Source organism: Bombina bombina, chromosome 4 (assembly GCF_027579735.1).
Source record: "Bombina bombina isolate aBomBom1 chromosome 4, aBomBom1.pri, whole genome shotgun sequence".
NCBI classification, from domain to species: domain Eukaryota; kingdom Metazoa; phylum Chordata; class Amphibia; order Anura; family Bombinatoridae; genus Bombina; species Bombina bombina.
Window position 1 is genome coordinate 1,193,846,972 of NC_069502.1, and position 14,030 is coordinate 1,193,861,001.

The 14,030-nt window shown below is 35.0% G+C and overlaps 1 protein-coding gene across 3 annotated transcripts in view; it reads right to left on the reverse strand.

The window, feature by feature from the left end:
- DAAM2 (dishevelled associated activator of morphogenesis 2) overlaps positions 1-14,030 on the reverse strand; it is a 776,135-nt gene that overhangs the window by 591,748 nt on the left and 170,357 nt on the right. For all 3 annotated transcript variants that reach the window (XM_053712672.1, XM_053712673.1, XM_053712671.1), the window contains exon 2: positions 2,390-2,592. In XM_053712672.1, coding sequence (XP_053568647.1) covers positions 2,390-2,563 — 174 coding nt within the window. In that variant the 5' untranslated portion in view covers positions 2,564-2,592. The remainder of the gene's footprint in view (positions 1-2,389; positions 2,593-14,030) is intronic.

The window sequence follows — 14,030 nt, forward strand, 5'->3', positions numbered from 1 at the left end:
TCCTACCCCAAATATATTTAAACATAAGTGCAACTCAAAATATATTTGTAAGCACAGATATGTTAAGCTGTATCAGCAACCGCTGCCTTGCACAAGGAATTGTGAAATAATGCACCTGTCTATTACAAACATTGTTGAAAACACTGCTACCACATAGGGCTCAAGACACGTGCACGTTCTACAGCCTACCTCAGTATGCTCTTGTGAAAAGAAACTAAGAGCTCATTTTCATTGAGCAGTAATTAGGTTTGCGCGAGGGGTCAAACCGATAAACATGCTGTCGGAAGCAATTTCGTTTCTTAACTGCTTCCAATGGCGCATTATGGGGCCTATTTATTATTGTGCGAGCGGACATGATCCAATATTGCAGATCATGTCTGCTGCACATCGATAAATGCCGACAGCATACGCTCTCGACATTTATTATTGCATCAGCAGTTCTTGTAAACTGCTGGTGCAATACCGCCCCCAGCAGATTCACGGCCAATGGGCTGCTAGTAGGGGGAGTCAATCAGCCCGATCGTAATCGATCGGGCAGATTTCCGGCGATGTCTGTCAGCCTCCTCAGAGCAGGTGGACAGGTTCAGAGCTTGATAATTCAGCCCCTATATCTCAACATTGGCAACCAGGAAATATTTTTACGTCCAATAAAAAGTATTAGAAGCCGTTAAGTGTTAACTTATAGCAGGTTTCCAATGAAAGCTCAAACCGTTATAATACATTGTCGGAGGCTGTCAATACATTGAAAAAAATTATGCCCAGCTCATCTAGGGGTTAAAGAGCTTTTTGAGATCTATTTCCCATTGACATTTTAAAACTTACAAAAAATGCAAATAATACAAGTGATTCAATGTAGAAAAAAATTGTAATATGTAATATTTATAGTTGCCCCATGTATAGGAATAGTTGCACTTATGTTTTTATGGAAATATCAGTATGTATTTACATATAAAAATATATGCAAGCACATATCTACAGAAATGAAACTACCTATGCCTAGGGCAGCAATATATATTACATATATTAATAAAGTGGAAAATATTATTATAATAAAAAATAGTATTTGCTTATAGTTAAAAAAAATATGTATTATAAATACGCGTATCTTTGTTTTTGTTTCTCTTTAGAGAATATCACAGGTAAGAAGCGTAGACGTTAAACGTACATTTTACATGTATGGTCGGGTTACCATAGCGACAAATTGATTTTCAATAAATCCGACATAGGATAGAAGCATTAACACAATGTTAACTTACTCCTACACGAAGAAAGCGACTGCACGAAATGCGTAAAATATTTCAATGGAAACCTGGTACTTTTTGCCTGTCTGCCACTACGGTAGCTTAAGGCTCCATTTTATTTACGGCTCAATATAAACGAGCCCTAAGTTTCCAGAAAGGATACCAAGACGAAAATATGATAATATAAGCAGAACAGAAGGTAACTTAAAATCGCATGTTCCATCTGAATAATACAAGTTTATTTTTTTACTTTTGTACACCTTTTAAAAACAGCCAGCTATATTCTAATCTTTCAGTAAACACTTTTCAAGCAGATGGTTTTAGCATTTTTGGATGTATTTAATTCCTCAATAAAACGTTTTGATTTGTTGTAAGACGCATTATTGCCTTTTTGTGCACATGCGCAATTCCCATGTAATAGCAACATGACTGTTTATTGGTTTATTAAAAAAGTTCAAATAACATATTAAAGCTATGAATGTTATAGCATTTTACCACCAATAAGTACTTCCAAATCGTCAGTAGCCACACAAGTGCCATGTTTACGCGTCCTTTGTTCTACCCAGGACATATAGATAATAAATATACAAAATATACATATAAACAAAAGCAAGATTTTATTAAAGGGACATAAAACCCCTCAACATTTTCTCTCATTAAGAAGGTAGAACATGCAATTTTAAACAACTTTCCAAATTGTTTTTATTATAAAATATGCTTCATTCTTTTGGTATCCTTTGTTTAAGGAGCAACAATGCACTACTGGGAGCTAGCTGAACAGATATGGTGAGACAATGACACATATACAGTATGTGAATCCACCAATTAGCAGCTAGCTCCCAGTAGTGCATTGCTGCACCTGAGCCTACCTAGATATGCTTTTCAACAAAGGATACCAAGAAAATTAAACAAATTAGATAATATAAGTAAATTGGAAGGTTGTTTAGAACTGTATGTTCTATCTGAAACATGAAAGAAAAATGTTGGGTTACATGACCCTTTAAGAAAAGCATCAATAAGTCATATATAATAATGACACCACCTCCACCAGTGCCACGCTTGATAGGGTAGGCAATCACAATTTGTAGAGTATAAAACCAATAATAATACTTAGAAAAGTGATTTAAGTAAATAAGCTGTAAACTCACCACCAGCTCGGAGAACCTGGCATTGAGCTCTTCTGCTGAGGGCATGGGCCCTGTGAACTCCAGGAACTGCAGAGGGCTGTTATCCTTAAGGTTGATTTCAGGGTGTTCGCTGCTTCCGAAGCAGCACAGGAACCCCAACGCATGACGACTCCTTTTCCGGGGAGCCATGGTCATCTTGTACAATGCTATCTACTGATCATGATCTAGACAAAGAGAAAGAGAGACTTATTGTGAATAGGACCATAACCATGGTCATCCTGTACAATGCTATCTACTGATCATGATCTGGACAAAGAGAAAAGGGTAAATTAGTTAAAGGGACATGGATCAGATAGATTATACATTTTTGAATAACTTTCCAATTTACTTCTGTTATCAACTTTGCTTTATTCTCTTGGTATCTTTTTTTTTTTTTATTTTTTTAAAGAACAATTTTTTATTGAGGTAAAGAGTATCAACAACAAAACAGAAAATATGTCCAGATACAAAGCAGACTTGACAAAAACACCTATACAATTCTCAGTAGACTAGATCTAAAACATTAGGGTACCGGTATTGCAGGTATAGTTACCATGACTAGACTACAGTGATACAAATTAACCATAGATGAGGGCTTTTACTATATAATAAGGCAAAGTCCCTAGTAAGGAAATAGTTTCTGGCATGAGTTCTAAGAGTTTATCTAAGATGTAGATCATAAAATGTATGAGCTAGTGTGTGACATATATGGGTAGCTGGAACACATAATAGTGAAACCTCATTTTTTTTAATTTAGGGGAAGGTGAAGTCAGCGGACCAGAGCCGCTTTAGATGAAAGGGGGAAGGGGAGGAGGGCGGAGCCAGCCAGGGCAGCATTCCGGGGTGGGATTTTTGTCTCTAGGTATAGTTCAAATAATGTACCTCATAAAACAGATTGCAAATTTATAGTCTTATAGAATACAACAGCTAAGAAGAGATATGTCTATAATAGATAGTCATTAATGCACTTAAATACTCCATAAAGGGGGATATATTTATCTATTATGCATACTGCTACCAAAGGCTTAGGAAATTAAAGGGACATTCTACCCTCAGTTGATGCTAATAAATTTGTGCCTAATAAATATACTTTTGTTACCTTCTGTATTTGTATTTGCGCGCCATGTAATGGGGCATTTACAAACCATGATTAACCAATAGGAAGTTGTAGGGGTTTCTGTGAGAATTTAGCATCCCTCAGTTATAAGGTTAGCAGCTCAAGATATATGGGGCTGGGGAAGTGTACTGAGATCGGCCATGACATAGGCCCTCTACTAATGTACCAGGAATAATACAAAAAATAACAGTGTAATACCTCTTAGGATAAGGAGAGTAGGGGATAACTGTTATGAGAGGAGACATATCAGTTGTGCAAATCTGTAGCAAGGAGAGAAAATATATAATTTAAGTTATATCTTATAAGTATTGACTATGACTAAATAGCATAGCTGACTTGAATTAATAAACAGTAAAATATATGGGCACTTAAAGGACCAGTCAACACTGTGGATTTGCATAATCAACAAATGCAAGATAACAAGACAATGCAATAGAACTTAGTCTGAACTTCAAATGAGTAGTAGATTTTTTTTTAACAATTTTAAAAGTTGTCTTTTTCCACTACCCCTGTACCATGTGACAGCCATCAGCCAATCACAAATGCATACACGTACCATGTGACAGCAATCAGCCATTCACAAATGCATACACACTTATTCTTGCACATGCTCAGTAGGAGCTGGTGACTCAAAAAGTTTAAATATAAAAAGACTGTGCACATTTTGTTAATAGAAGTAAATTAGAAAGTTGTTTAAAATTGCATGCTCTATCTGAATAATGAAAGTTTAATTTTGATTGATTGTCCCTTTAAGCATGATGCACAGTCATAACAAATACACACAAAAGGGTATGTACTACGTAGACTAAACATAATAAATGTCCATAATCCTGCATATAGAGATTTGGCCCTCTCAGGTCTAGCTCTATAATAAAAGCCAATTATAAGTAGTTAGGACTTCTAGGTAGTTCCCAGCATGCAATTTTGAAATATAGATACTACTTTAAGATATATCTGAGATACTACATACAACAGTGTTATATCAAAATATATAGATTTAGCTAATGCAGTGTGAGCAGTTACACCCTAAACTATAGAATGTAATTGACCCCAAAGAGCTATAGAAGTCAGTGGTAAAGTAAGAGAGGGAAGATTCCCTTGGAGTTGGGGCATATAACATTTGGGACCCTATTATGTAAGCTGTATTAAGATGTTTAGCTATATGAGTGTAGATATGCATAGGAATGGGTGTCAACTATGCTAACTAAGCTTATTTACTTGAAAAATAAAAGCTGCAAGCTAAAAGTAAGGCTACTCAGGTAACTAATAACGTTAAATTAAAGCTAGGTATAATAGGTATGACGTGAGGGGATACATGAGGTGCATGATACAGGGTATGGTTCCCCATTTGACGTAGGTATGCCTATGTAAATATTAACCCTTCATAGGCTGTGATGAACTAAATATAAGTAACTCTCATGGTCAATCCAATAGTAACTTTAAAGTAGTCATGTCCCAATTGTGCCTTAAACTGCAGGAGGCATTATGTTAACATTATGTTCTGAGTATAACCGTATGGGAATATTAAGTATATAGTCCAACGTTTGGTCTTTTGGTATCTTTTATTGAAGAAGAAGAAGCAATGCACTCCTTTGAGCTAGCTGAACACATTTGTAAGCCAAGTATACAAATTCAGCACTAGCTCTAAGCTCCTGAGCCTACCTAGATATTATTTTCAACAAAGGATACCAAAGGAATGAAGCAAATTAAATAATATAAGTAAATTGGAAAGTTGTTTAAAATTGTATGTTCTACATGATTTGGATTTCATGTCCCTTTAAGTCTAATTCAGGAGCTGCAAGCATGTAAGTTACCAATCAGGAAACAGCTAGTGATTGGCTGCTTAAATGGACACTGAACCCAAAAAAATTATTTTTTGATTTTAAGCAACTTTCTAATTTACTCCTATTATAAAAAAAAAATCGTTCTCTTGCTATATTTATTTGAAAAAGAATGCATCTAAGGTTTTTTTGGTTCAGACCCTGGACAGCACTTTTTATTGGTGGATGAATTTATCCACCAATCAGCAAGAACAACCCAGGTTGTTCACCAAAAATGGGCCGGCATCTAAACTTACATTCTTGCATTTCAAATAAAGATACCAAGAGAATGAAGAAAATTTGATTATAGGAGTAAATTAGAAAGTTGCTTAAAATGTCATGCTCTATCTGAATCACGCAAGAAAACATTTGGGTTCAGTGTCCCTTTAATCTCACTGCTGCTCCTGATTGGCTGACCTATAGTTTCCTGCTTGGGAGCCTCCTTATAAAACAGCCCAAGAGCTAATAAACACTCTTCAAGTGCTGATCATTACAATGGTGTACATTTCTGTTGTAATACAGTGTTTATTACTGCACTGCTACATGTTGCTGAGAGTGGATTGAGCTCACTTGGGTACTCAACACTTTATATATTTATATAAATATATTCAAGGCCCATATTCAGAGATGGCAGAAGCTCTGTTTATTCCAAGAAAATTATTTCTGACAAGAGGTCACAATTTAAGGTTGGAGGAAAGGAGATTTAATCTCCTGCAATGGAAACGTTTTTTCACTGTAAGAGCAATAAAATTGTGGAACTCATTACCAAAGGAGGTAGTGAATGCCAATACCCTAGATACATTTAAAAATAGTCTGGATACATTTCTGTATATAAACAAAATTCATGGATATGATTGCTAGTATTAGTTTACAGGAGAACACCTAGCGCCTGTTGCTGTTGACCCTTAGCTAAGATAAATTGACCCCTAGTGGTCAAAATTCAAATATTAAACTGTTCACAAATATCAAAGCGCCAACTTGAAAGGCTGGGTCCTAGATTGAATACAATTTTATTTAAAAAGATAATATAATTTTGTAAATTGTATTAAGAATTATATTATCTTTTTAAATAAAATTGTATTCAATCTAGGACCCAGCCTTTTAAGTTGGCGCTTTGATATTTGTGAACAGTTTAATATTTGATTGCTAGTATTACATTAGTCACCTTTTAGTGGGGTTATTTAAGCTTAACTGGAGCTTTTTGTAAGTATTTTAGATTTGTATAGGTTGAACTTGAAGGACTTCAGTCTTTTTTCAACCTTATCTACTATGTTTCTATGTAACACATAGGTGATTCAACCTGTCATGTACTTGATAAACCCCCGATATTGCCATTGTGTTTATCTTCAATTGTGTCCATTGTGGCAAGTAACAATTGTGTGTTGTTTTCAGGAGGTATTGATTACATGCTTGAGAAGTATTATTGCGCGAAACATTTTTTATCATTGTGATCACTGTAAAAACACCTGACAATACCATGTAATTTTCAGAAATCACTATCTGCTAAAAACAAGCGTAAGATTGTGATTAACCCAATAGTTAGCCAGGAACAGTCTAACACAATATGCAAATTAGATCACATAATTTATTCTTTAAAATTATCTTTCAAGATTTGCACATTTTTTTACATCTTGAACCATTTACGTGGCACCATCAATAGAACGTAAGGTTTACAGTTGATTACTTTAAACTACTTTGGCTTTTGTTTGTATTGGATCTAAGACTTGTGTCCTCATGTCTGTATGTTTGATGAGTTGTGAGTCTTGTTTTATTTAGATCTTTGTTTTACTAATGTGTTTCATTAAATGTAAGACATTCTTTCCCTCAAAGAGCTTAGTCTGTTAGAAGTGAAAGAAAAATGTTGTTGCTGTTATAAGACACAGATCTACAGTCATGTCAGGTGTAGAGAGATGTAATTGGGAAACATACTCATCTGCTAACTGTAAACGACCCAGGAATGTCTTACAATGTTTTTTTTTTTTATTGTTTTTGCAATTAAAAGAGGGGATTTCAAAATAATTAACAGTTTGCTTTTTTATGGATGTTCCTTACACTTGAACAGATATTCCTATAAAATGTAAATTCCAGAGATACCTTTTAAAATGCATGCGATCCAGCAGTAAGTCACAAGCACGAGACCTGCTACAGATCCAGCAGTAAGTCACATGCATGACACCTGCTACAGATCCAGCAGAAAGTCACATGCATGAGACCTGCTACAGATCCAGCAGTAGGTCCCAGTCACATGATGCATGAGACCTGCTACAGATCCAGAAGCAAGTCACATGCATGAGACCTGCTACAGATGCAGCAGTAAGTCAAATGCATGTGACCTGCTACAGATCCAGCAGTAAGTCACATGCATGAGACCTGCTACAGATCCAGCAGTAAGTCACATGCATGAGACCTGCTACAGATTCAGCAGTAAGTCACATGCATGAGACCTGCTACAGATCCAGCAGTAAGTCACATGCATGAGACCTGCTACAGATCCAGCAGTAAGTCACATGCATGAGACCTGCTACAGATCCAGCAGTAGGTCCGAGTCACATGCATGAGACCTGCTACAGATCCAGCGTTAAGTCACATGCATGAGACCTGCTACAGATTCAGCAGTAAGTCACATGCATGAGACCTGCTACAGATCCAGCAGTAGGTCCCAGTCACATGCATGAGACCTGCTACAGATCCAGCAGTAAGTCACATGCATGAGACCTGCTACAGATCCAGCAGTAAGTCACATGCATGAGACATGCTACAGATCCAGCAGTAGGTCCGAGTCACATGCATGAGACCTGCTACAGATCCAGCGTTAAGTCACATGCATGAGACCTGCTACAGATTCAGCAGTAAGTCACATGCATGAGACCTGCTACAGATCCAGCAGTAGGTCCCAGTCACATGTATGAGACCTGCTACAGATCCAGATATAGATCCAGCAGTAAGTCACATGCATGAGCATCCTACATTATGCTTTGAGCATGTGGAGAACCTTGTTTTGTTTCCACACTTGGGATTATGTATGACTATGTTTGGCTGTTTATAGTTCTATGCAAATACAGTTCTAGGTGTCTCTAAAGGTCATCGGATCCCCTATCATTACTGTAGCATCCCCAGCCTTGCACTCATCAGCCATTAATTAAAAAAACAAGTCTGTTTAGCTTTTGTTAGCACCCACAAATATTTATGTTTGGCTCCATGTAAACATCAGGTGACTTTCTGGCACTTTGTTGTGTGTCTGGATGCCCTCCAATCGGATCACTACCATGGGACTCACATCTCTATATAAGACATTGTGGTAATATACTAATATTATAAATACACCAGTTCTCCTTTAGAGGAAGAATGACTAACATTTGCACAGCTGTTGTGTTCTAGGATAAATCCGCAAGACTTTTATGCTTTGTGTACACTACCTTTCTGGCCTGTGGATGGGGCGCTGACGCATATCCTGGCAGCAAGTGCGCTCACCTCCCCTTCTTGGCAAACTCTTACTTTTTAATGACCTGGATCCCACATGTGTGAGACCTACGCTCATAGGGGAATCATACACAATACTTATCACTCATGCACTGTCATCCACTGTAAAGTCTACTTACATAGCTACATGAGTTCATCATCTCACATTTAACCTTGTAAACTCCTGAAACTAGTAGTTCTTAGCTCAACATCTATAGTTGTAGAACCTGAGCACAGACTTAGACCTAAACAAGTAATAAGTGTTTTATGGTGTATACAATATGATAATATTTTATAATAGCAAATATATTTCTGTGCTTGGCTTGGTATTTCAAGAGTTCATTCATTCACACACACATACACACACATATTCATACAGACACACACATGCATGCACATATTCATACAGACACACACATGCATGCACAAACACACAGTTATACACATACATACACACACACACATATTCATACATGCACACAATTATACATATACATACACACATGCATGCACAAACACACACACACACATATTCATACATACACACACAATTATACACATACATACACACATGCATGCACAAACACACACACACATATTCATACATACACACACAATTATACACATACATACACACATGCATGCACAAACACACACATGCATGCACAAACACACACATATTCATACATACACACACAATTATACACATATATACACACATGCATGCACAAACACACACACACACACATTCATACATACACACACAATTATACACATACATACACACATGCATCCACAAACACACACACACACAATTATACACACACACATATTCATACACACACAGACACAATTATACACATACATACACACATGCATGCACGCACACATAAATTTACACAAACACACATATACACACAAACATATACAGTATATATATATATATATATATATATATATATATGCATATATATATATATATATATATATACCTGATTTTATATATATATATATATATATATATATATATATATATATATATATATATATATATATATATATATTTACACATACACACACATATACATACATATATACACACAAACACTTACATACATATATACACACATATACATACACAAACATATATACATACACACACATATATACACACACAGACATATATGTGTATATATATATATATATATATATATATATATATATATATATATATATATATATATATATATACCTGATTATATATATATATATGTATACATATACACATACATACACATATATATATATACACACATACACACACACATATATATATATATATACACATACATACACACACATATATATACCACATACACACACATACACACACACACACACATTTATGTATATATATATATATATATATATATATATATATATATATATATATATATATATATATATATATATACACACACATGCATACATACACACACATATATACACACACATATAAAAACAATGCTAAACATTTCCTAATTTACCTTTTTCTGTAAGGTATAAGTATTACAAAGACAACACCTGCTAGATGATTTGTTTCCAGTAGTATTGATGAAGTGTTACCCCACCAGACCCTATACGGTAAGTTTGCTATAGCGCATATAGTATACAGTATATATAAATCATCATACCCACAGACTAGCATCATATTTACTTTATAAAAGCTGCAAAGGGTTTATTACAACATACTTTATATAGATTCACTTGTGACATCATTTACTATCTGTATTTGCAAAACAAGAATAGTCAAAGGGGCAGTAAACCCTGGTACAATGTATTCCTTTTGTCTTGCTATAGAAAAACATATCAGCCAAGTCTAAATATTTGTAAAAGTAAATTAACAGTCATTGTTTTTATGCAACCAAAATCCACCAACCACTTGTCTTATATGGAGGAGCCCATCTGCGCTTTAGCCTACAGACAACATAGCTAGTTATAGCTATTAAGTTAGTATAAACTGTATTGGTTTGCAGTTGTTATCTGTTGAAGCTTGGGTAAAGATATGTAGCAGGGTTTGCCTTGATAAGTTCACAGCATGGAATTCCAGCTCAGAGAATTAGAAAATTTTCCCAGTTAAATTATTATCTGAAAAGTTTATTAAAAAAAAAACTAAACATTTTGTTAAAATCTCAGTATATGTTTATTGTTTGTTAAATGGGAATGCAATTAAAGGGACTTTAAACCCCAAATTTGTATCTCATGTTTCAGATAGAGAATACAATTTTAAACAACATTCCAATTTACTTCTATTTTCTAATTTGCTTCATTCTTTAGATATCCTTTCTTGAAGAAATAGCAATGCACATGGGTGAGCCAATCACACGAGGCATCTATGTGCATCCACCAATCAGCAGCTACTGAGGATATGCTTTCAACAAATGATATCACAAGAATGAAGCAAATTAGATAATAGAAGTAATTTAGAAAGTCTCAGTATATGTTTATTGTTTGTTAAATGGGAATGCAATTAAAGGGACATTAAACCCCAAATTTTTATCTCATGTTTCAGATAGAGAATACAATATTTTTTGTTAAACGTAGCGCTTTCAAGGACCAGTCAACTATGCATTTTGTACTAGTTTTTAAACCTATAATATCAATTCTTTAATATAACAGTAAAATATAATGTAAATCATTTAGATGAATTTGTTTCCTAAATAAAATCCTTACTATGAAATCCATGTTTTTTTTTTTCTTCAAGTGCTCCAGGCCTACATGAAAGCAGACGCGGCTTGTATGGGAACTATCCAATCAGTGTAGTCTGCATAATGATCATTAGCATAGTTCTAATTATACCTGCTCGCTCCCAATCACATGCGCAATGGAATAAAGTGACATTAAAGACTAAATAAATCATTGCTTGAATTATGTATTCAGATCAAAGATTAGCCGAATAATAATTTGTGCATGTATTTTTAAAAATGGTATTAGTTCTTTAAATATTGAAAAATAAGGGTAAAGTTAATGTCCATATAACAGTGGGCGCTGCCATATTGTAACTTAGGTTACCTTTTCTGCTGAGGAAAATTAGAAATGGTTATAAATTGCTTACTAGAGTGTGCAACCAATGACTGTGTGTAATATAGCGGTGTTTGTACTTCCCTGATTAAAATTAATTGAAAAGCCCACAATATTCAAAATTAATTACAGGAAAATATAAATTTATTGTGGATTCATATTTTTGCATTGTCAATTTTACAGGTTATGGCGCAGTATATTTTTTATTTTGTTTCTATAAAACTCAAAAGAATATTTTTTTTTTGTATTCTATGTTCTAAGTTCTATGGAATAAATAAGTTAGATGTAGCATTTGATTGCGTGACATTATCTGGATAACGCTCCTCATATCCTGAGATTTACCCTGAGCAGTAACTGTTAAATTGTCTGTATAGACAACAAATCCATGATCAGTTCTAATGCGCTTGGCTCAGTGACCGTATATAATTGTCCAACTGCAATTTCACTGTCTTATCAGATAATTCTCTTTCATTTGATATCTATCCAGTTTCTCCATAGTCTCAACTTCATTAAACTGATAGATCTGTACTGTTTTATCACATCTCTAGCTGTCTGGTTCTGCCACAGCTGCAACGTATTCAGTGACATGGAGTTTGTTAAAGACTGAGGCTTTGCACAAATCTGGTTTCAGAGAAGGCATACACAAAATCAGAGAAGCCTTCAGCTGGGGATGAACAGAGCTCACCAACATACCATGCAAAGATAGATTCCAGCCTCCAAAGGTTAAAAGGACCTTTATTTTCTTGTTACAAGACCCATATGGACCACATTAAAAGAAAATAAAGGTCCTTTTAACCTTTGGAGGCTGGAATCTATATTTGTACTGTAATTGTGCTGTTTTACACTTTGTACAGTGGTATGGTGCACACCCAGGATGAAGTCTCTTTTAGTTGTACCTTTTACATAACAGTGACTCCACTGATGAGGTCCATACAGGACACAACATACATATGGGGTAAGGTTATCTGTACAAACCCTTTGTTCACTAGTGAATTGCCTGGTATTCTTGTGCTAAAGGAGGCTGCACAGTGGGTAAGCTCCATTCTTTAAGACATTATTCTATTTTAGTTTAGTACATACAAGGTGTGTAAGCTGTGTCATCAGAGACTATATGTATATTTTCTTATTTCTTTGGGGAACATATATGGATCCACTACCCTGACTAACAGGAATCTACCTTTATTTACAGAGTGACAACTGCCGCCCGTACTCCATCAGGCATAAGGGCTAACCCGTACCTCACATCCGGATTGAAGTCAGGGCAAGTAAATTCACTACATATAGGTGGCTGTGTATAATACTGATTATATTTTACATCTACTGTACATATTAGATTATCCGGATTTGTGCCAGATGCATTATTGGTTCTGAACCTGGGTTACGCTTGCTTATTGATGGCTAAGTGTAACCACCAATAAGCAAGCGCTATCCAGGGAGCTGAATCTAAAATGGGCCAGGTCCTAAGCTTTACATTCCTGCTTTTTAAATAAAAACAGCAAGATAAACAAAGAAAAATTAATTTCTAAATAGGAGTAAATTAGAAAGTTACTTAAAATTGCATGCTCTATCTGATTAATTAAAGAAACAATTTGGGTTTAGTATCGCTTTAAGTCTGCAGAATACAGGACTTGCCACTGTCATTGTGTTAACAAAATCTCCCTTGTTTGGTTTCAACAGAAAAAATAAGATAACACAATGTAAATCATGTACAGATATGTGTCAGGGTTAGGCTTGCACAACCTGCATGTGTTCTTTTAGATGTCAGGCCTGGAAAATCCCCAATGCCCAGCATTACAAACAGAGAAAATGTACAGCTTAAAGGGACATTAAACCTAAAACATTTCTTTCTTGATTCAGATAGAGAATACAATTTTAAACAACATTTCAATTTACTTCTATTATCTAATTTGCTTCATTCTTTAGATATAATTTGTTAAAGAAATAGCAATGCACATGGGTGAGCCAATCACATGAGGAATCTATGTGCAGCCACCAATCAGCAGCTACTGAGCCTATAAAAGTATATCAAGAGAATGAAGCAAATTAGATAATAGAAGTAAATTGGAATGTTGTTTACAATTATATTTTCTATCTGAATCATGAAATAAATGTTTTAGGTTTAATTTCCCTTTAACATTTAGAGAGA